Source organism: Topomyia yanbarensis, chromosome 2 (genome assembly GCF_030247195.1).
Source record: "Topomyia yanbarensis strain Yona2022 chromosome 2, ASM3024719v1, whole genome shotgun sequence".
NCBI lineage: Eukaryota > Metazoa > Arthropoda > Insecta > Diptera > Culicidae > Topomyia > Topomyia yanbarensis.
In genome coordinates, this window is record NC_080671.1 from 19852666 (window position 1) to 19878124 (window position 25459).

Consider the following 25459-nt stretch of genomic DNA (forward strand, 5'->3'; position numbering starts at 1 on the left):
CAATTTAGACAACGTCCAAATAACCGTTCAACAAACGTCCATCGTTGGATCCGTGTTGAACGATTTTGAAACAATTTTTTGGACGTCTCAGTGGGTATCTTTGGTTACAACCCCTCGTTGCATTAATTTGAACCGAATTCTAACCATACTCCTGCCAACACTGTCATAATGACAGCTGCTGCCATACCGACTTGTCAACTACAAAGAAGAAGAAAGCCTGCGTTTCTTTCATCAAGCACGGAATTTTACTCGAAAGAAAAATTGTGAAGTGCATATTGAAAAACTATATTCGTCTTAAATGCTAACAAATGTTATCATAAATTGCGTGAATTCGGAGAAGAGAACAGGAAAACTAGTTATATACCCAATTTGTGTGCTAAATAGTCCTGAAACAAGGTAAAATGCAGAAAGTGTACGACCAAAACTACATTTTGTGTGCACTTGACAGAATTTTTTAGAAAGCTGTCTGCTACATTTTGCAAAAAAAAGAAGCAAAATTAGAGAATTTTACATTTCAGTATCTGAATTAGATTGTTTTGGCAGTCAATGGGACCGGTGAGGTCTAAAAATCACAAGAAGTATGAGCCACAGAAGCAGTGATACAAATGCCTCGTGGAACAACCGGAGCTCACGCAATAGTAACGATGGTGGCGGCGGGGGTGGATATAATGAACGCAGTTGGTCTGGCAGTCGATACAGTTTGGACAACCGGTATAACAAGGATCGTCGAAATTTCCGTGGATATGGTGGTAGAAGCGAACGTCGCCCATATGAAGAGAGACGAGGAGGATATCCTTACCGAAGCACTTCTTGGGTCAATAATAGTGGGTCGGACGGTAATTATTCATCTCATCCAAGGCATCAGCAAAATTGGCAAAAGAAAAATACTAAGTCGACACAGCCAATTCCTCCCCCGTTGACTGATTCCGATGAGCCGCCTTCAAGCGTAAGCAATGGGGATGCAGAAAAGTCCGATTTAGATGTTTCAACAAACGGAGGACAAAATAACGGTGACAAGCTTGCGGGCACGAGGTATAACCCGGTTATGATTTGTAAATATATTGTCACATAAAAAAATTGTTTTGTTGCAGCATTAATTTAAAAACGGATGACAAAAATGACGTTCCTGCCGAAGACAACGGTTTACCGCACATAGATACACCAAAGGTGGCCAATGGGATAAATGTACAGAGCAATGAAATGGATTCATCTGCAAGAGTGAGTGTGTACATACTTGATTGAATTTCCTTTCAAATATCCTTTTTTGTGTCATAGATGTCTCCAACACTAGATGACAAACTTGAAATAACTCCCCATGAGAATGAACTGATCAAACTAATCGAAGATGAAGCGCTGAAAATGATCTCCGATGCAGAGCAGCCTTTGTGCTCGACTTCGCAGAATATTTCGCAAGAAACTACCGCCCCAGCAATCGTATCGTCTGGATCTGCACAGAATCCGGAGCGTCAAGCTACAATCGAACGAAGTGCTGAACAGGTTACACGTAAACTAATTAACCAATTGACAACAATGAACAAATACAGTCTGAAACAGATGATCAATAACCCAGATAGCAAATATGAGACTGCACTCAAGACGCATGCCCGACAAAAGCTACGAGCGGAAGTGCGTCGTCAGCTGAGAAACTTCAGTTTGCAAGAAAGTACCTCACAAACTAAAACTTGCGGTATGTTGGAACCAGATGAGTGCGTTGATTCTGATAAAATACCGGACGCTTTGCTGGAACAAATTGGTAAAGTACTTGATCTAAACCTTCTGGATTTGAATGTGGGCGATGATCAGCCTCAAGTGGCTACAGTTGAAGATGAAGACTGCGTCATCAACCCTAGTGATCCCGATTATTCCGCTACAGAAATGTTGGATAAGAATCTCAGACTGACTGATGACGATGTACAGCTCCATCTGGACGCAGAGGATATTTTCGCGCGTGCCGAATTACTACTGATGAAAGGCAGTGAAACTGGGATTTCTTCTGGGCCAAGTTCTCCCACTGAGGAAATGTTTCCAAATGATCAAATTGATTCAATTGTAAGTGAAGAGAATGGATACGAAAAAGTGCTAGAGACAACTGGAACTAGCGATGCAAAAGCGGAAATTTTGATAGAAGAGTCTGCACAATCTACCTTTCCTTGCTTCTTGCGCGTTAGCACGGTTGAAGAGCTGAACAAAAAAGTAGACGATTTGTCAACTCCAATGGAGGTCTCTGGCTGTACAACGAACGCACTTGCATCACCCGCTGCACCGAACGAGCCAGAAAATGATTATAACGCTGACGTTGTAAGCGAGGAACCTGCTTTGGAACTGCCTTCGAATGAACATGCACAAATGTCGGAAATTATAACCGTTACAAACGGACAAAAAAACTGTGAGATGGAGTACTCCGATAGCCAAAAATCGATTGGTGTCGTTCAAGAGCCTGTTGAAAGCGCAATGGAAGTGACGAATGATACACCTAACGCACCGAACATTGAAGCAGAATTGGTCAACAATACACCTAACGCACCGAACATTGAAGCAGAATTGGTCAACAATACACCTAACGCACCGAACATTGAAGCAGATATGGTCAACAATACACATAACACACCGAACATTGAAGCAGATATGGTCAACGATCAGGAGGAGCCGCCCAAACAACCGCAGTTGGAAGTCACTCCACCTGTAACGCCAGTTCCATTGGAGAAACCTTCGGAGATCGTCGATGATACTATACAAACTTCCATACAGACTCCAACTACTGAACCAGCGACTGCCATCATTCGAGCACCCACGCACCCAGAACTGTCTACGCGCAAATCTAAAGGTTCAAAAAGTTATAAACCGAATCTTGTGCAGCACGAGCACACCAAACGGGAGAGTAAATCTTCATCATCTCTTCCACGACCCTCTTCATCGAATCCTGCAAGTTCACCAAGTACCAACAATTCGCCCTCAGTATCAAAGCCACGCAGGCCTGGTCCAAATCTTGCTGCCTTGAAGCAAGCTTCTGACGCTGCGAAGCATCACAGTAGCAGCAAAAACGGCGGAAATGCATCAACCACGGAGGATAACAGCAAAAGTCGAAGTGCAAAGAAACGAGAACCCAGTACTAACAATAGTATCAACAACACTAGTACTATTTCCGCTGCTAGTCCGAGTCGGAACAGCAATAGATCGTCGCCCCAGGTGGAACTGGTGCAAACGTCGCAGCCTCTGCCAACGCCATTGAAACCGGTCGCTGGTAGAGCTAGAACTCCTGGTCCGATGTCAGCTGCTGCTGCCAGTGACTCGAGCAAACAGAAAAAGAAAAAGAAACGCAATCGAAGGAGGGATTTTTCTCCCGATCTAGGAATGATGTTGGAGTGTGATTTGCGAGTGTCACGGCCGGTAGTTACTCCGACACCACCGCCAACGCAAATACGGTAAGTGTTGCCTAAATGCATGGTGTCTCTGGTAGAACTAATTTATTTTCAAAAGTAATATCGTTGAAACATTCACCGAATGAAAGCTGATCGGTGTGATATTAAGGCCAAATTGAATCGCGGCGAGGTAAGATATTTGTATATCACTTATTATTTTGCGTATTATTTATGCAAGTACGCACACAACCAGAGGCAACAGGACGGCAAAAAAAATGAACGAAGTTGACAAAAAATCTGCGAAGCGAATTAAATGACTACAAAAATAAAATGAACAAATTTTATTCAATGAAATATGTTATGAAAAACACTAACAAAAAGAATGAAATTAAGAAAACCAAATAGATGTACAAAATATAGAATAAATATATTATTTAGGAATAAATTGAATAAAGGGTTAAAACAGGGTTAATAAACATAAAAAATTTACTAAAATAAGAAAACGAATGAAACGAAAAACAAAATGATAAAAATGAACAAAATGAATTAGCTTCGTAAATTTACGTATTCATTTATTTAATAAATGGAAATGAATAAACGTGCAAAAAAGGATAGGCAGTCATCAAAGATAGTGCTGTTACTAACTGCAATAGTTCACGCCATTGATCAACATAATCAGCCACATGAGTGCCATGTGTTACTCGATACCGGTTCTCAGGTAAATTTCGTGCCCGAGAAAATGACAGTGGTCCTTACGTTCCTGAAGAAACAGTTCAATGTTGCAATTACGCCTTGAAAACGCTTGCTCGAGATGAGGGTTTTAAAAAATTCCGTTCCCGATATGAAGATTTTTATGATGGCATCGAATGATTAGTCACACCAAAAGAGACGAGTACAATTCCATCTGTCAAGATTGACGTCTCCGAATGGAACATACCCCAAGGAATTCATTTGGCCAATTCTGAGTTCCATAAGCCCGAGAAAATTGACATGGTAGTCGAAGCTGAGCTGTTTTTCGACTTAATGAAGCCAGATTGTCCCACTCTCGCGGACAAGTTGCCACAATTGCGAGACACTCACCTTGGATAGATACGGCGCAATCGTATCAAACGTGGCCATTCAACAATCCATCACCCATGTGTAAAAGATGATGCCCCAGCTTTGGAGCCTTGAAGAAGTTCCCGATGTTACATCACTGTCTGTAGAAGAGCAGTCATGTGAAACACATTTGCTTTCCACTTACAATCGCAATCCAAATCGACGGGAGCGCGTCGTTTGGCATAAGTTCATTTGGTATAACAGCAGCTGACACACGCTTTCGTTTTTCATAACGTTCATTTGGCATAATGGTCGTTTGACATAACTTGAAATATACATTAAGTTATCTGTTATTAGGCGTTAACGCCCAATGTGGCTACGCCACATCGCTTTAACCTTGATGCTGTCCGACATCGCTCTGCTCCGTCGGACTTAAACTAGTTGATAGCCCCTATGTTTGAGTAATCCAGACAAGCGAGTGGATCACAGGTTTACTTGCAAGGGGCCGCCGCTTCCGACAGCGGCCACCACACCCGGATGATCTCGCTTGTGCGACAAAGCCAAGGGCTATGTTTGAAAGAAGAATCAACCCTTATGTTTAACTCAACCGAGCAATAGTTCAACAGTTTGCTTGCGAAGATTCAAAGAACTGTTCATTTTTGAAAGAAGGAGTCCACCTCTAAGTTTTGGTAAAACGGGCAAACGAATGGATTCCTTCTTTCAGAAATGAGCAATCCTTTGAATTTGTATACCAAATAGCCATCGCAAGTAAACTAGTGATCCACTCGTTCGCCCGGTTTACTCAAGCTTAGGGGTTGATTCCTTCTTTCAAATATGAGCAGTTCTTTGAATTTATATACCAAATAGCCCTTGGCTTTGTCGTATAGCCGAGACCAAGGACCCCTCACAAGCAAACCTATGATCCAATCGTTTGCCCAGGTTACTCAAACATAGCGGCTATCAACTAGTTTTAGTCCGACGGAGCAGAGCGATGTCGGAAAGCACCATATATCTAAAGCGATGTGGCGTAGCCACATTTTGCGTCATAGGCACAATATAACGCATATAGCAGAGATTTCAATGTATATTTCAAATTACGCAAAACGACCATTATGCCAAATGAACATTATGCTAAACGAAAACATGTGTCACCTGCTGTTATGCCAAACGAACTTATGCCAAATGACGTGCTCCCCAAATTGACGGTTTGTCGTTAGCCTACCTCTGAAGGAAAATGTCAGCCAAATTAACGATTTTTGTGTCATAGTTTAGAAACGATTCCTTATGCTTGAAAAACGACTGCAGCGTGATGTCGGGCTTCGATCGCAGTATGTTGATTTCGTTCGCGAGTATGAGGCTTTTGGACATTGTCGTGAAGTGAAGGAGTCCAATGATCAACCCAATCGGGTAGTGACTATATGTCAACCGCATAGCTCCATCACCAAATGTTGTGTTGTGTTGAGCAGAGGTATCTGTTTTCCATCTTGTTATGTTTCCGGAAATATGCTGTCGTCTTTTTGGCGGTCATAACCAAAATGTATCGTCAAATACTTGTGGCTTCGGAAGACACGTGCGAATATTTTGGAGGTATCAGTCAATTTAACCGTTAGGTGTGCTTGAACTGGATATTGTTACGTACGGTACAGCATCCGCTCCACATCAAGTCACCCGATGTTTGCTTGAGCTTGCCGAAGGAGACTCAACAGGCTTTCGCATTGCTGCTCGTATTGTGAAGGATAATTGTCACAACGACGATGTGGTATCTGGTGCGGATACCATCGAGGAAGCCACCGAAGGCCATCGCCATTTAAAAAAGACGCACGCCCGAGGTTGCTTCCCCGACCCAAATATTGCTCCGATTCGAATGAGTTTATGCAGTATATTCTAGCAAGGAGCAAGGTGCCAACGAAGCAATAAGGGTTCTTGGCTTACTGTGGAATTCGAGCAACGATCAGCTTCTCATCGCTCATCAACATTAACAATTGTCAACGCCGGCTCGACTAGCGACCAAACGGATCATCTACTCCGAGATTGCAAGGTTTTTCGATCCATTGGGATTATTCTGACCGATGACCGTAGTCGCTTAGATTACGATGCAGCAGCTATGGAAGAACAACGCAGGATGGGATGCCGGATGACATCCTGGATGAACAATTTTAACAACAATAGCAACTGTTGCAAGAATCATTACCTCACCTAAACTTCATTCAGGTACCACAATGTGTGACTTTTCCGAATGCCGTAGCCTACGAACTTAATGGGTTTGCTGATGCTTCTGCCGTTGCGCACTGGAAAAGGTACTACAAGTCATACAGATGACGAGAAATTGTGCTCTGGTCCGATAGCACAATCGTCCTTGCCTGAGTGAAAAAGCATGCCGATCGTCTGCAAGTTTTTGTGCGTATCAGAAATCCAGAGAACCACCAGAGACTACAAGTGGTGCTGCGTTCGCTCTGGAAGCTATCCAGCTGACGGGGTATCGCGAGGGCCGCTATGGGAACAACTATTCAAAAACGAACTTTGGTGGAACGGCCCCGAGTTACTTAGAATTAGAAGATCTAGAAAGAAATCTTGGTCAGCTGCTTCCAGAGATGAAATTGCTTATCGCTATATCAGCAACTTTCGCAAAATACAACGCATCATGGCATGATGGCATATGTTGTTAAACTCGTGAACAACTGCCAGAAGAACCCTTGATCGTATTCTTACTCCTAAATTGACCATCAGAGAATTGCATCGCTCGACGGAAGTGCTCATCATGATTTCCCAGCACGTTTAATTGGCAGACGAAATTGGACGCCTTCAGTCCAACAAGCATTGCAAGCGAATCGGGAATCTTCGCTCATTCATCGAAAATGGCTAGATCCGAGTCAAGTTGACAGCAAACTGTTGTTGTGAGCACACGTGTTTTCACAACAATATCTGGATTGTTTTTTTTACGAAATTCCCGGACCTAGTCCGACATACAAGTGATATTCCGATAGACGGAACAAGCAACTGCCAAAATGGCATCATCGGTTGACAAAACATTTGTCATCAACTTCAGAGTTTTACTGACAAAACTAAACTTTCCCGCAATAGCAGAATTCATTACGAAAAATCTCGCTATCGAAGCGACCCAGCTACAGCACCTGCAAGTCAGCAATGGACGTGTCTTCGTGGGCACCGACTCGACCCAAACAGCCCAGGATATAGTACAAGAACATAACATGAAACACCAGCTTGAACACGACGGAAAATCCTGCAGCATCCCACTGTCAATGGTTTTTCCTCGGTAAGTTTTACGGACAGTATATGTCCCACCGAAGTGAAATATGATACTGCCGTCTTCTGCGAATTTCGACTATCTTCAGCTGCCCTCGCTGCTACTACGTCCCGCCACCACTCACCACGTCAGCGAAAGAAAAACATCACAACACAATCTTCTGATAAAGCTGCTATACCAACCAACCTATTCTGTCGGCGTAACAAAACACTCACCATCCGAGATGATAAAGTGACCTGCTACCTGTTTCGCCACCGCTACAACAAACTGAATCTGCAAGCAGCTTTTTAGGCTGCCCCGGTAAGCATTCTGGGCAGTATATGTCCCGCCGAAGTATTATTCGATACTGCCATCCTCAGCAAGTTTCCAATGCTTCCAGTTTTTTCCGCTGTCGCTGCGAGCTGGTGCTACTCGTCTCATAGGCGAAATAAAAACAAACCCAAAATGTAACGTTTCCTTCATGCAGTTGCATTCATCTACTACACGAGTCGTTGGTGCAATAATAACATCATTGAATTGTTCGCCGTCCGTGAAATTTTGACCAGCTACTCGCTTCAACACCGCAGCAACAAACTGTATATACAAGCAGTATTTTTCGCTTCGCTGCTTTCACCCTTCCCACGTCGCCTCCACTGCGCCAAGGAACTACTCGTGCCGACTGCAAATCAACAAAAAATGCCAAAAACTATATACAGTTGCAGTTTTAGCAACCATCAGGTCGTTCTGTCGGTGTAACAGTAAGAGACCAGCGCTCCCCGGCTGTGGTGGAATGAATCTGCTAGCTTCCTCGGTAAGCATTTTGGACAGTATATGTCCCGCAAAATATGATACTGCCATCCTCAGCAAGATTCCACTATTCTCAGCTATTGTTGCTACTCCCGTCTACACAAGCAGTTATGTTGGTCTCCCTGCTCCTGCCACTGCCGTGACAACATTCAGCTGGCGGTGTCAACATGTCAACGAACAGTTTTCCCACGATCGAGATGGCTGATATGAGGAGCTACAAGATTGCTACAATCAACATGAACGCAGTGACAAACGGGACAAAACTCGTTGCCCTGAATACCTTTATCAGGTCCGCCGAACTAGATATTATCCTCCTGCAGGAAGTGGCAACAACAAATCTCAACATACCAGGCTTCATCATTGAGTACAATGTAGATGAGCATAAAAGAGGAACAGCGATTGCAGCACGAAGTTTTCTATCCCTTACGCATGTTGATAGAAGCATAGACTCGAGATTAACACGGTGCTGGAACGAAATCTATATAGCAGGGGAAAACACATCAATTTTTCATATAGCGAACCAGAAAAGCCGCCGGACCGAAACGTCAATAAATATACTGCAAGATGGAGTTGACACAATACGAGAGCCAAATGCGATACAGCAGAGTGTACAAGAATATTTTGTTAGATTGTACTCTTCCACTCATCCGGTCGAGAGCAACGATTTCAATCCAGCACATTGCATCCCGCGCGAAAATGAGGCCAATCAACGACTAATGAACGAAATATCTTCCGATGAGGTTCTAGAAGCAATTAAATTGAGCAGTTCACGAAAATCTCCCGACAATGATGGTTTACCAAAGGAGTTTTATCTAAAGGCATGGCAAGTAATCGAGAGAGAGTTTACTTTTGTCATAAATGAAGCAATGACCTCTAATGCTCCCAAAGAATTTTTTGACGGCGTGCTCGTACTTGTAAGAAAGAAGAAGGGTGATAATAGCATTAAGGCATTCAGACCGATCTCGCTCCTGAATGTTGATTACAAAATATTCGCTAGAATAATAAAAAGTAGAGTTGCCCCCTTGCTTCCATTGGTGCTATTCAAACATCAAAAATGCTCCAATGGAAAGCGTAACATATTCGAAGCCACTGCTCGAATACTTGACCGCATTTGTGAGCTAAAAGCGAACCATAGAAACGGATTACTGGTTGCTTTTGACTTCGACCATGCCTTTGATAGGGTAGAGTACAGCTTCCTGACAAGTACGATGAGCAAAATGAATTTTAATCCCGAGTTGATCAACCTGCTAATTTACTGTACGAACAATAGCTTCTCAAGGGTGCTAATTAATGGCAAACTGGGAAACGAAATAAAAATAGAAAGATCGGTACGACGGTTTGTACTCTATCTGCAACCACTGCTTGATGAATTGCAAAGAGAATGTCAACATGCTGTCTTGAATGCCTCCGCTGATGATATCTCGAAGTTTATCGACAGTGACGTCCAGTTACGAACTGTTATAAACATTTTTGAAGCATTTGCAGTTGTCTCGGGGGCAAGACTAAACAACCAGAAAACCAACGCCATAAAAATTGGTTTAATCAACTTGACACCAGAAAATGAGTGGCTGCAGATAGTGAATACAGTGAAAATCCTCGGAATACACTTTGCGGAAAATTTTTCCGAAATGGTTGATCAAAATTGGGTTGCGGTTTTACGAGGATTTCAAACGTGTATGTGGATGAACAACATAAGAAATTTGAATCTCGTACAGCAAGTTCTCTTGATTAATACATACATAACGTCGAAAATATGGTACACAGCATCAGTGGTCCCCCTCCCCAACAAACACAGTGGAAAGTTTATTTCACGAATCGGCTCATTTCTGTGGTATGGGAAAAGATGGACTCGAATTGCATTCGAAACTTTGATACTTCCTACGAACAGAGGTGGTTTAAACTTGCATTTACCACCCATCAAAGCCAAGGCTTTGCTAACGAACCGCATGATGCAAATGGCTTCGGACTTACCTTTTCTCTGGAGCTTTCTTGAGCACAACGCGAATCCACCCAATCTGTCAAGCGTTCCCCGAAAACACGAGCACATTCGTACAGTAGTGAAAGAATCCGCATTTCTAACCGAAGAAATCGCAAGAGCACCTTGTTCCAGCGTAATATATTCCTACTTCATAAAACAACTAAAGGAGCCTATAATAGTGAGAGAGAATCCACTACGCGACTGGAAAATCATCTACAAAAACATCCGTTCCAAATTATTGATCTGACGTTTGAAGAACTGGCAACAATCCTCACCGAAAAAGAAGCTGTGTTGAATACTCTCCCTCTATTCAGCATATCCACCGATCCAGCTAACTCACAAGTGATAACAGCAGCATACTACCTGATAGGACGTCCGTTCATCACACCAGCCGAGTCATCTCTGAAAGACATCAAGGACAATCGTTTGGGTCGTTTACAGCATTTGCAGCCCATGCGTAAGCACTTTTGGCGTGCTGGCAGACGGGATTATCTGAACACGATGCAGCCGCGGAAAGAGAACTTAAAAACAGTGCCGAATCTACGCCCCGGAATGGTTGTTCTTCTTCACGTCAAGACACAGCCATCTTTGAACTGGAAGCTGGGACATGTACCCTGATGCTGAAGGCCTAGTCCGAGTAGTGGATATTTTTGTCGATGATTCTACCTTCCGCCGACCGGTCAACAAGATTTCCGTTCTTTCCATAGAAGACTACTCTATCGCAGCGCCATCCGATGACGAATCTATTGTAACCTAGTTCCAAGCGCCGGGACTATGTTCCATCCGTCACAGCATATACTGCTTTCCTTATTGTGCAACGATAAATGAGTGCACTGTTCATGTATCAGCGTAGCATGTTATTAATGCATTAGTAATAAGTCGCAGTACATCCTTCCAGCCAGCGATGCCAACCTTCCAGTTTAAACTGGATTCTTTCAGTTTTTTCACAGCATCCAGTCAAACAGACAATTGGAAAAAATCTTCCAGTTTTTTTAAATTTGAGCCAGTTTTATCCAGTTTTTTTAAAACATTCATGTATTTAGTTTTTTTTTCTCGCAAATTGACTCTTGGAAAAATCTTCCAGTTTTTTTTTTAAATTTGAGCCAGTTTTATCCAGTTTTTTTTTTAAACATTCATGTATTTAGTTTTTTTTTCTCGCAAATTGACTCTTGATTCATAGAATTTTCAAGTAAGCCATGGGATGATGCCGAGTGCCCCAGAATAAGATTTTAATCCACCGTAACCTGAACTCCTTTTACACCACTAGTGAGTAAAATGGTTCGGGTATGTACAAATGATTCCATTTCAAATGAATTTTACTCAAACATAAACAAGAAACTACATTGTGTTTAATATTTTGTTGACCATTTATTGAATTCACAGCTAGTTGCTATAGTGGTATCTAAAGAAAAGTTTAAGCGCATCCTCAAGTTTAGCAAATGATAATAAATTTAGGATTTTGTGAATGTGTAGAGCGAAACCTTCAAAACGGTAAAAATCGATTAACTGTTACAATTACAATCAAATTCGAATGTTTTATTATTTTTTAATTTAGACAACAATATCAAAAAACCGACTGAAATATTCAGTAGAAGGAGGTATGGAACATACGTGTTTACTAAAAATTACAAGGCCAAAGTAGTTTTTTTCGAGCATCCAGGATTTTTTTTTCAAGAAAGGTTCCAGTTATTTTTTTGAAAAAATGTTGGCAACGCTGCTTCCAGCCAGCAAATAAATTTGAGCTTCCAAGCAGCAATATCATTGGTTTATTGTCAACCACGAAGCAAAATAAAATAATTACCAAAATTAGTTATGGAATTTGCACTTCGATTCATCAGAACCCAACATTAACGTAGTGACAGGACTACACACTTAATGTTGTTTTACCGAATCCCAGCTTTTTTTCGCCACTTTTACCAAGTTTTACACAGCTGAGCACTCAGTTAACATAGCTTGCTAGGCCAACCTAAATGTTTCGATTTCATTAGTTCTCATCAGCTCAAAATGAGCTCCTTTTCGTGCGGAACATCACGCTTGACTAGGTGCTTGCTCAGGAACACAAATCGTACCTCCGTTTTTTTTTGACCTAGCGTCAATTCGGCGCTAGCTTAGTCCTGTCACTAAGTTAGTGTCGAATTCTGATGAAACGAAATCGAAACGCAAATTCCATAACTAATTTAGTTATAGGTTTTGCGCTCGTCGCGCGCAAAGATGGTTTTAAAACGCGGCTGTTCGGCCATCTATGGAAGCTGTCCTTCAATGTCAGCTTCTTTCACCGAACAGCCTAGATAAGCCGCGTGGTGTCGGTAGTGGTTATTTTAACCGGCTAAGAATTACACTACGGACTACCTGTTCTAGTGGTAAAAATCCACCAAACAGGGAACCCCAATTCCATAGTGTCATGCGACCCGTGCTATGGGTGAAATTGTTGAGGGGGTTGAAAATATTCTCAATGGCGAACGGAGCCTGGTAAGAGTTGGGCGAACTCCCCAGTATGCTGCATTACGCAGCGGAACGTTCATTCGACGCACCGAAGTTTTTTCACCGATGATCCGCTTAATTTTTCCGAATTTTGTTGGCTGGGGGTTTGCTGAGACTCTCGGCTGATGGTAGTTCGGTGAAGTTTTGTTGAGTTTCGAATATCAAATTTCGATGTGTACAGATAAACCTGCCCAGAGGCCGTATGGTATCCGGCCAAGAATTGAGCCACTGGGGTCCTGCTCCCATGTCATAGGAGGCGACTGAAAGTAGGCGACCCTAAGTCAAGGTGTAGTTCCGTGCCGAGGACTTGATGACTGGAGGATCTAAAATATGCCAGTCGCGCACGGAGCATTTTGGGTTTTGCCCTTACTGTGTTATGCGAATCTCTGACACAGTGGACCATTATTTTCTTCGCAAATCGTGGGAATCAGTTGATCGTGTCCCATTTAAATCTGATATGGCTCGCTATATGCGTTAACATCCCAACTCGCTTGGTGTCCTCTAGTTGTTGGGCAATTTATGTTGGAAATGAAATGTACAGTTCTCTCATCAACAATGGTTAGAATAGCACAAATCAATCTCCAGCATAAACGTACAGCAACTATGAATTTATCTCGACTCATGCAGGAAGGTAAAGCTTCCATAGCATTGGTTCAAGAACCGTATTTCCATAAAGGAAACTTCTATTTTGGAATGTTACTTAACACTGCCTTCAGTGCTTACAACAAGACAGGCATGACTAACCCACGTGAAATGCCTCGTGCTTGCATTCTTGCAAATAAGGCTATCGACGAGTGTCTCATATCGGAGCTCACAACTCGCGATATCTGTGTTGTCACAGTTACACTGACTGTCGGAAACGTAGACAAAAAAAAAAAAAAAATATATATATATATATATATATATATATATATATATATATATATATATATATATATATATATATATATATATATATATATATATATATATATATATATATATATATATATATATATATATATATATATATATATATATATATATATATATATATATATATATATATATATATATATATATATATATATATATATATATATATATATATATATATATATATATATATATTGTTCAGCATATCTACCGCATAACGAGTCATCTCCTTCTGATGATTTCAAAAGCGTTGTATCATATTGTAGCAGAAATGGGCTTCCGCTCAATATCGGTAGTGATGCGAATGCTCATCACATCATTTGGGGCAGCTCAGACATCAATCTGAGAGGCTCTGAACTGATGGAGTACATAAGTAGTACAAATCTCCATATTCTGAATGTGGGAAACCGACCAACTTTTGCGAGGTCTGGGAGGGAGGAGGTGTTAGACATAACACTTTGCTCTGATAGAATTTTGCATGAGCTGGAAAATTGGCAGGTTCCAAATGAAACTGAACCGTCTCTATCCGATCATAAATATATATTTTTCGATCATTTTGATGTCACCTTCAATGTGGTAACATATCGTAATCCTAAATCTACAAACTGGGACCTCTTTTTGGAAAACTTGGCGACTAAATTTCATGGATATTTTCCAACAATTAGTCAACTAGACGACTTAGATGACGTCGTAGATACGACGAAGAAGCTTGTCAATTTCGTACTGTTAAATCGACTAAGGAAACCCCTTGGTGGAGGGCTGAGCTTGAAAGAATGAAGAAAGTTATGAGAAGAGCTTGGAACCGGCGTCAGCGTGATGACTCCAGGGCTTTCAGGTCAGCTCGTCGTGCATATAAGTAATGTCTTAGATCTGCAGAACGGGCTGGCTGGCAAAGCCTATGCACTAATGTCTCCAGTCAGAACGAGGCTAGCAGATTAAATAAAATTCTCTCCAAATCGAATGATTTTCAGATGAACTCCCTAAAAACCAGAGATGGTGTTTATGTGACGGACGAAAAAGATGTTCTTAATTGTCTCTTCGACACACACTTTCCAGGTTGTATCGATCCGGAGTTGAACAATGTTCACAGATCTCATTCTGGTGATTCGGACTCGTGAGCGTTAGCACGCACATTGGTTTCCGCTGAATCGGTCAAGTGGGCAGTTGACAGCTTTGCTCCATACAAATCACCCGGAAAAGATGGAATATTTCCCGCGCTACTGCAAAAGGGATTTGATATTTTTAACATGTCTTGAAAAAGATTTTGCTTTCCAGTCTTGCTACCGGGCATATCCCGAAAGCATGGCGAGAAATAACTGTTAGATTTATTCCGCTCAAGCTATGAAGAAGCCAAGGGTTTTAGGCCTATCAGCTTAAGTTCTTTTCTTCTGAAAGTTTTGGAACGGATAATCGATCATCACATCAGGAACGTTAGTTTAGTTGAATATCCACTGCACAAAATGCAACATGCATATCAGTGTGGGAAATCCACGATCACTCTGCTTCACGATGTTGTTTACAACATTAAGAAAGCCTTCTCGCTCAAGCAATCTAGCTTGGGTGTATTCCTAGATATTGAGGGTGCTTTTGACAATGTGTCCTTCCAGTCTATTCTGGAAGCGACGCGCGGTAATGGGATACCTGCATGTATCTCAGGTTGGATAAACGCAATGCTTAGTAACCGCATACTTTGCTCGTCACTGCGACAGGCTGAGATACGGAAGTTGAGTATTTGCGGTTGTTCTCAGGGCGGCGTTCTGTCACCTTTGTTATGAAACTTGGTAGCTGACGGCTTGTTGAAGAAACTCAATGAGCTTGGGTTTCCAACCTACGGGTTTTCTGACGATTACCAAATACTAATTACTAAATTTTGTATCGGAACAATCTTTGACTTAATGCAACAGGCATTAAGAGCTGTCGAACAGTGGTGTCGACAAGTTAAACTATCAGTTAACCCAAGCAAAACTTCAATGGTTCTTTTCACGAAGAAGCGAATAACAACCGGGGTTCGTCCCTTCCAGTTCTTTGATTCTGAGCTACTGTGTGTAGATCAAGTCAAATACGTTGGAGTCATATTGGATTCCAAACTGAATTGGTCTGCTCACATTGAGTTCAGAGTCAAGAAAGCGTGCATGGCCTTCGGGCAGTGCAGACGAACTTTTGGAAAGACCTGGGGTCTCAAACCTAAATACATCTACTGGATTTACACGACAATTGTACGTCCAATACTGTCATACGGATGCCTTGTGTGGCGGCAGAGGGGAGAAGTGGTGACAGTCCAGTCAAAGCTAAACCATCTGCAAAGAATGGCGCTCATGGCGTTTACTGGTGCTTTCACCACGACTCCGACTGCTGCTCTTGAGGCACTTCTAAATATCAAACCATTACACATACACTTAAAACAATAAGTACTATCATGTGCATACAGACAGCAGGTTACTGGGCTTTGGAACAGTAATCATGTTGATCTTGCTACCAGTCATACACGATTGTGGTCACAAATTCTTCCTCCCATCGATATTACACTCACTTGTAGTTTTCCTTACAGGACATTCCATGTGAAGATTCCCTCTCGAGAGGCGTGGTTGTCTGGCTTTATGGGAAGACAACAACAAACGCAAGTGGTTTGTTACACTGACGGTTCTCTGATGGAGGGACGTGCTGGTGCTGGTGTCTACTGTCGTGAAATGAGATTGGAACAATCTCACTCACTAGGTAGATACTGTACTGTATTCCAAGCAGAAATCTTTGCGATTATGTGCGGGGTGCAATCGACCCTTCAACTGAGTTTGTCCGGCAGAGTTATAAACTTCTGCTCCGATAGTCAGGCTGCAATCAAGGCCCTTAGCTCAGACAAATCCCGGTCCAAGCTAGTGATCGCGTGCCGAACCCAAATCGAAGAACTAAGCATTGTCAACACTATCTACCTTGTCTGGGTGCCCGGACATTGCGGTATTACTGGAAATGAATGGGCTGACGAATTGGCCAGGGCAGGTTCAGCGATTGACTTCGTTGGTCCTGAGCCCGCGCTGCCAATTTCGACAAGTTGGATAAGGGAAAAAATACGGTCCTGGGCTTCGTCCGAGCACCGCAATTATTGGACAAATCTACAAACGTGTCGCCAAACAAAGGCGTTTCTAGAACAACCATGCCCAGTTATTTCGAACAATCTACATTTTTCGAAGCTCCACTGCGGCATGCTGACCAGGGCTTTAACCGGCCACTGCAAATTCAATTATCACATGGCAACTATTCAGCGCGCTAAGTCTTTTTCATGTGATATTTGTGAATCCGAACCTCATATCATCTGATATGCCACTGTCCAGCGGTAGCGCAATTGCGGTTTCGAGTCTTCAGCCGTCCTTATATAGACGAAACCATGTTTGGACGACTGAAACTCAGAGACATACTAAAGTTTCTTATCCAATGTGGTAAAGAGCTTTAGACTTATTTGCAGGCAAGTTGAACTACTTGTGAGTTTAACTTACCTGTTGTTTATTTTTGTTTTGTGCTGTTATATTTCCCACCCTTCCAATTCTACTTCCTCACATCTCCTTGTCCTTTCCTTCCGCTCAGGAAATGATGTAAACACACGACAAGGTACAAATCCCCGACTACATACGGGGAACGTGCCATTTAAGCCAATATATTCTGATTCCTGATAGTCCTGTCACTAAGTTAGTGTCGGATTCTGATGAAACGAAATCGAAACGCAAATTCCATAACTAATTTAGTTAGGTATAGGTTTTGAGCTCTTCACGCGCAAAGATGGTTTTAAAATTTTTCTCTTTTATGGAGAAAAAACAGTTGTTGCCAAAATTGTTCTGCACTAAGGAGATAGATAGCATAGTGCAACATTAACAAGTCAATTAATTTGCTTTTTATACGCCATTAGTCAGCGACATCAGTTCGCATGACCGGTCCTCTAGTGGCCATTGTGATTGCTTTCAAGCATACACAGTCCACTCGAAAGGAAAAAGAACGCTGGGGTACAACCCAGAGAATTTTCCACGTTCCATTAACGTTCCCTCAGTCGGAAATTATTACTTTTTTTAAGTTCATAACGGAGTTGGGCATGTTTTCCTGCTTCCAAGCGATTTATACATTCACGAATTAAGTTTGCCTGACCATCTACACGACGACGACGACGACGTATAATCCTTTGTCACCTCAAAGGAATTCTAATTTAGTTTTTCTTTAACAATCGTATAATTGGTAATTGATAACTGCATGCACGTAATGTCGTATCAACATTTTCAATCAGAGACACCATGAAAGGCAAATCGTATTCATTGCAACTGATTTTCAGAATTCATTCCAACTGATTTTCAAAATTTCCTCTTTTATTTACCTCCAGCGAAACTCCACCCAGTAGCGCATCCAAGAAGAACAGTGAGCCGGAACGAGAAACAAAGCCGTTCCGAGAAACGCGAGCAAGATCAGTTGATCCGAAAATGATCTGCGATGGAAAGCGGGATAGAGAGAGAGAAAAAGATCGCGATCGCGATCGAGCCAAGGACAAAGCGAAAAGTCGAGATGTAGAAGAAAAGAGAGACACCGAAAGGGATACAAGAAAAGAAAAAAGTAGAGATGACCGAAGGGAAAAGGATAGAGACGTGAAGAAAGATAAAGATACCAACAAAGAAAAGGAAAAAGAGGACAAAAAGGAGCCAGAGTCAACCGCTGACGTAAATAACGATTCGGGTAAAACTCAATCAGCAGAACAGGTTCCAAAGATCGAGCGGGAACGAAAAAAGTCTCCAACCCCCAAACCAAAAACTACCACAGATCCAATACAGCCTCCAGTTGTTGTAAAGGAAGCTAAAGTAACTAGCAAGCATCACTCCGAAGAAACGACTGTTGTTGAAAATCCGAATGATGTTAAAACGGAATTACCAAAGGAGGTAGACATGAAGCATGGTTCCAAGGCTTCCTTGAAGGGAAAGGAAATCAAGGAAGCTAAACATCGTGAGTCTTCAACAGATCGGGATACGACGGAAGCAGCTAGTGAGAAGGAAACAAAGGACGACAGCGTATACAAAGAGTCGAAAGAGAAAGAAACTAAAAGTTTCAAAGAAAAGGGAACTGACGAGAAAGTTGCCGAAGAAACCTCAGGAAATGAAGTCAAAAAATCGCCTAAGAGGAGGAAGAATCTGTTGCGTGGACCAAATCTTATAAAAGGGCGCAGAGAAGCGCCGGAAATGGTGGTACCGAATCAACCTGAGCCGCAAAACGACAACAAATTAGAAGCTGTTCAAGAGATTGTTAATCCCAAACAGTCCAACGCAGTGAAAGACCGACAAGAAACTATTTCTTCTGAAATTACTTCAGCTCAGCCTACACCACATAAAGGTGGTAGGGATGCAGCGGTGCCGGACAGGATTGTCCCGATGCCTGCTGCAGATCTGCAACACCCTGCAATCCGTTCAACAGCAACTCTCTTTGTGAATCGTACTTCTTCTCCACGTCCCTGGAAATCGCCCGGGGAGAAAAAGTTGCTTCCTGCTGGACCTTTGCTGCCTGCTCCTTTGGCTCCAATGTCTCCACCCCATGTGGAACGTCACATACCTTCGGCCCCAATGTCTCCACCGCATGTGGAACGTCACATACCTTCGGCCCCAATGTCTCCACCGCATGTGGAACGTCACATACCTTCGGCCCCAATGTCTCCACCGCATACGGAACGCCACATACCAAATCCAATACCAACAACTCCTCCAACAGTAGTGAACCCAGAATCGGTACACATTCATCAGGTAGCTTTGCCAGTTCTGACTCAAACAGACATCATGACTAGGATAGCTCTCCCAACAACGCTGTGTCCGTTAGTGACACCTCAACCGAACGCCTTTGCACCTGTCATGACTCTGCTGAACCAAATGCAGGAAATCGATAAAAAAATGAGCAATTTTCAACAACGCAAAATGCAAATCGACAGCGATATAATGAGATTAAATTCGGAGAAGTTCCAAATCGATCAGAGCTCTATGCAACTGCAGAATGATCGTTTCATGGTGCTGAATGCACTCCGTACTGCGCTTGTAGAATGTGAGTTAAGTACACTGGCTGTTATTCAAAGCGTTCCAAAATTGGCATCTGTAAGTCCCCCAACAGTGACTAACCGTAGACGGCATCTCGAACCGGAAGCTGAAACTGCTCCAAAAAGCAAGCGACGGAAACCGGCGGAACCGGAACCAATCCTGGCTCCACAGATACCGCAAGTTACCTTAGCATCGGGTCCAGAGCTGTCTGAATCGGAGGAACCCACTGCTCAACCGGGTGCTACTGGAAACAGCTCGGAAAGAACAATTCGACGAATTACAAAAATCAGTGACAACACACAAATCTTGAAACTTTTTCAAAGGCGACGATTGGTTTCTGAAAAATCTACCGAAGAAAGTCATTCCGAAGACAGTACCATTCTTCAGCAAGAAAAACTAACACCAGCAAAGCGCCGTAGGACTCGTACGATTACAGCCATGGATCAAAGCGGAGCTGCCACCTCAGCAGGCGGTGGACGATTACGAAGTGAATCGAATCGATTGGTAGATTTGAAAAAATCTGTTGATCCTAACGCATCTAAACCCTTACCGGCAGAGCAGACCACGGTTATAACGGATCCACCAAGCACTGTGAACGCAGCACCATCTGTACGGTTCGAGAAAGACGTAGAAGTACCGTTGAATGCTCATAAAAATTTGCTGACTCGCGAGGTTAAAGTAGTACTCAGTAAGCTCAACGTATCTGGACATCGTAGTAGCCCTTGATCAAAGAGATGTGTTCTCGGCTCGCAGTTGAGATATAAAATGATTGCTACTCCGATTTGAAGTTCAGTTTCTTCGTTTTATTAGTTTGAATGATTTGGTTTCAAACATAGATAATTATTTTCATTCCGAATATTAGCGGAACTGACAAAAGCTGTCCAATTTGATACTATATTATTCAACATGAAGTCATGTTCAAAAAACTCTATTAAAGGGTATTCGGAAAATCTACCACGACGCTTTATACTTGGTTTTACAATCGGTTGTCATCTTTGTTGTACATATAAAAAGGTTTTAAACGAGAACTTCGCACAAGAGATTATATCCTTTAGAGCGCGCTATGCGATTCATGCATTATCTGGTCGAGCCATTCTGTCTGTGTACCCGTGGCGATTATTGTTAATCGTATGTAAGAGCAACACAATCTCCGCTAGCGTATATCTCTATAGTTTATAATCTCTGTTTGCAACATTTTGAACTTCGGGCTTAAGGTACTTTGGTAAAGTATGCGTAAGAATACATACTTTGATAGTATGCGTGAAGAAAAAATGTACTAAGTTTCGTCTCTGTATCACTCATACTATCAAGATTTCTATTCTCACAAATACTCTACCCAAGTGCCTTGAGCTTTTGCGATGTTGAATAAGCGGATGTATTTGGTTTCTCTTCTAAATAGAAACACAACGTGGAACGTGTAGCTATAAGGAAAATCCCAACTGAGAAGAACAAAAACCTGTACTGCCCTATCTAAAAACAACCAACAAGTTGTTGATGGTCATAAGATTCCCTAATGTGTGCATATTTATACCATGAATCGTATGTATTTAGTAATGCAAATAAAATGTTTGGCAACGTCGTCACAAAACCGGAAACGGTCATATTGAACTTGTCGGTAGGGTTTTAATACCGCATCAAAGCAAAAAAAAGAAAATCCAAGATGTATCGGCAGGTTAAATGAGCAAAAATTGTTTATTCTGAACCTTGGGATGAATTAAAGTAAATTATGAAAATCTCTAAGCAGATAGTATGTTTAATATCACATCCAGTTGTTTTGACGAATTGTTTATGCTTGCGTTTCATTTAAATTATTTTGAGGTATACAAAGATCCTGTGACGTTTTGGTAGGTCGTACGATTTTAGCAAAATGTATGCTGACGATTGTTCTCTTAACCCTTCAGAAGTCGCGCTAATGGCCTAAGACGATTTCGCTAGATTTTCAGAGCAGCGTGCACTCAGTGCACTAGCGAGACTGCCGGAAGGTTAAACGTACCATTATTCAAAATCAAAAACTGTAAACAATTTTCAAAATATTCCTATCCACGTTGTCCACAAATCATGGGCCCTATTCTCACAGTCACGTCACTTGAGAAAATTTTCTTCTAGTCACTAGGTGACGTGACTGTGAGAATAGGGCCCATATAAAAAACAAAATCGCATCGCAGAAATTTCATCGTAGAACATCCTTCCCGGTTTTAGTATCGCCGACAAAGAGTTCAGCCAACGGACACAGTCTACTAAACATGACCCGAGAGTACCTTGTAGGCGGTATTGGAAATCGTCATGCCTCGATACTAATATTACACACGATTTTGTGGCCCTTCATGGAGTTTGGGCCTATAAGGCAATCCAAAGGCCTTTCTTCTTCCGCCCAGATCATACCGATCGCGCAGTTGATTGCTTCGTACAGCAGGTCCCTACCGACTTTTAGGAGTTCGATCAAGATTCTGTCCTTGCACTGGTTCAGTTCTCGACCAGTCTTTCGAACCTAGTCCAGCGTGGTTTCATCATCCTCAATCTTCTTTCTGTGTGTGCATTTTTTACTCGTTTGTCCATTCAATAGCATCTCAAAGTGCTCCTTCTGTCTGGTAGCCACTCTTGTATGATCTGACAACAGATTTCCATTCCAGTCGTTAATCATGCTTTTCCTCCCCATGCTGCTCGTTTAAAAGAAAACGTTTGTGCTTCGTTCCTTGTAAAGCTTCTCCTTGGCTCAACGCTTTTCTTTTGCCCACGTTTCCTACGCGGATGTAGTTTTTCCTTGGCTGCCCTCAACTCACTATATCGTTCCGGTTCTGATGGGGTAAAAAGTTACACAAATCTAGATTCACCTTCGTTAGTGATAAGATCTATACAACTCGCAATACTCTGGGCAGCCAGTTGCCTAGAATTGTTATAGATTTACCGTTTGTTGAATTAATTCGGAAATTTTCAGTTTGTAAAAAATGCACTTTCTACTCCGGACAATCGACTGCCGGGAGTGTTACTTATGTTTAATTTAATCTATTGTTTTTCAAACGGCATGAGAACTAATAATCAAATTAGTATTACATTTCGGTGAAACACGACAGCCCAAGAACATTACAATACCACGACTACTAAAGATGACATGGTACAAAATTTAAATAAATGAAAATATTAATCTAATGAACGCGATGTAATTGACTGAAAGCAAACCAATAAATAAATGCTCTTTAACCCTTTCATGTCCAACTTTTTTCTAATGTAGGGTGACTAGACGTCCTGGTTTCCCAGAACATGTCCTGGATTTTGATAGACTGTCCTAGTGTTCTGGGACTTCGGGGGAAACGCTTGATTTGTCCTGGTCTTTCTCTTCCAAGATTCATTCTAATCGCAACGTAAACAAATCGGCTTGGCTCTGGACGTGGACCAAAATGTGGGCGCTATCGATGTTAATGAAACGATTGATGCCTGAGCTTTTTGGTTTAAATAGCTTTTTAATCCTGGACCCGGCGGATGTCCGGCACAATTTGTAAAAAGTAAAAAGTCGTATCGACGTTTGGCTGACTCCGCTTATTCCCATCGTACTAGCATCTCTTGCCAGTGGCATATTTTCATCTTAAGATGGATTGCTAGAAATCCGCGACCATGTCTCGAATTTTTTCGTGCTGGTCCTTATGAAACCTTATAATACTCACTGACAGTAATACCTAGGTGATGTTCAACATGGCTTCACACTAGATGTTTGACAGCGACTTACCAGTTACAAACATCCTACAATATCCTACTTAATAAAGAGTATGGAATGTCGAGAACAACCAAACGAAGACATTTTTAAACAATAATAATTTTTGTAACTGTTTTGACCCTACATCACGAGATATTTCCTGGTATCCACATTTACTTCAACATCAACCAACACCTCATGGAAGGCAACTGATACTGTTAATGTTTCTGCTGTGCTTCAATGATGTACTTTTAGTGCTGGAGACTTCACAGCTGTCCTTCGCGGAAGATCTCTAGATCTTTCATCTGATGCGCTCAATTGAAGATCTCTCCAACATCTGCATCCAGTTTTCGTTGCTTGGTATAGAAAGATTCGCATATGTGTAAATCTGAAGTAGTGTTCGATTAGCACTCAAAATAAAGACCCGGTTGGTTTCAACTATCTGCAGAAATTGAACTCGAATTTTATTTACTACCGAAAGCTAGGAAAAAATCTACCAGGTATGTTTGAGCAGGAATTATTGCCAATTTTTCTTTGTATCAACGGTAAGGCGGGGTTCCCTTACCACTGTTCTGGTTTTTGCTCGTCTGATATAGTAAAACGTAGCTAAAGACAGTCTAAATTGGTATGTTTTATCAGTTTTCAATAATATTGTACCGTAACGAAAATCTATGAAAAATTCATTTTCCGTCATTAACGTAAGCTGTCCCTGCCACAACTGCTCCATCGAATCTAATCAGATTAATTGCTATAACTTTAGTTCTAGAGATGATCCTTATAACTGGCAAATCAAATGAAAGGTAATAGTCACATTTATGAGTCTTACTTGGTTTTGTGAGCAAATCTTGCCTCAATTAAAAGTTATAGCTGTTTAAAAACGTAGTTGTCCGAAAATAACATGGACATGAAGGCGTTAAATTGTCAAGTATGGAGCATTTTCAGCAACGCAGGTTTTTTTATTTAAGAAGCTCAAATTCAGCAACGATGAAAGCCGAACGCGATTCCGTGCACGGCGAAGCCCTACCGTCATGTGCCACAGTAAAATATTGGATGGCTGAATTCAACTTGGCCGTACTGATGTCTTTGATGAGGAACGTTCTGAGCGACCAAAAATTTGCTACCACAAACGATAACATTTGTGGGCTCGTCAATATACACCAGAAAATTAAATGTCAATGCAGTGGATGAAGAAAAGAAAACCGACTCCAAAGATGGTCAAAACCAAGGAGCTTTTATTCTCAGGTGATACGATCCTCGAAACCGCCCATCAGCCATGTTGGTTCTAGAAACGACAGCTAACAACATTGTTTACTACATCCCCATGCATGTTTGCTTGGATTGCAGTATGAAAACAAAGTTGTTCGCTGTTATTATTCTTCCCCGCAGCTTGCTGCACGCTTACCTCACTCCTCACCTAGTTACTGCCAAAGACGAATCACCTTGGAACGCTAAGCACCTTGGTCAAAACTGTTCCATCGACGAGGAATGTTTTCTGAATCGAGTGTTCACCCCGAGATCAGGTACCGATACCACCCAGAATGGCTCACATATTTGGAAGTCGTACTGAACGGAGGTGAGGAAAAAGATTGGCGAACTCTATGAGTTCGTGAAGGACAAGCACAATGTGCACACCAAGATGAAGCAGCTATAGTGACGAGTATTAAACTGGCCGTAACAGCTGCTGAAGGCGAGCAGAAGACACCCTGAATGAAAATTGAATCAGCCGAAAAAGCTCTGATGGAAGCCGCAGAGCACTCGACGGCAGAAACTGAGGTGACAGCGAAGGGTTACCACAATATTCGCTCGGAGAAAAGAGTGGGGGACGGGTCGGGGGAGCAAGAGGGCCCGAAAAAGTAGAAGAGCGAGCCTGATGGCACCAGCGACCAGAGGAACGTTGGGAAAGACCGT

At 42.1% G+C, this 25459-nt stretch overlaps 1 protein-coding gene across 2 annotated transcripts; it reads left to right on the top strand.

Annotated features, from left to right (window-relative positions):
* The first annotated feature begins 204 nt into the window (after nucleotides 1–204).
* Nucleotides 205–21603, top strand: LOC131685140 (mediator of DNA damage checkpoint protein 1-like). 2 transcript variants are annotated; one of them, XM_058968620.1, is made up of 5 exons: nucleotides 205–396; nucleotides 519–1032; nucleotides 1092–1218; nucleotides 1276–3422; nucleotides 18180–21603. In XM_058968620.1, exons 2-5 carry the CDS (start codon nucleotides 581–583, stop codon nucleotides 20587–20589), a joined length of 5136 nt encoding a protein of 1711 aa, XP_058824603.1. In that variant the 5' UTR covers nucleotides 205–396; nucleotides 519–580; the 3' UTR covers nucleotides 20590–21603. The 2 variants fall into 2 exon arrangements, with proteins under 2 accessions (XP_058824603.1, XP_058824605.1); XM_058968622.1 differs by having other exon boundaries at nucleotides 544–1032.
* The last annotated feature ends 3856 nt before the right edge of the window (nucleotides 21604–25459 follow it).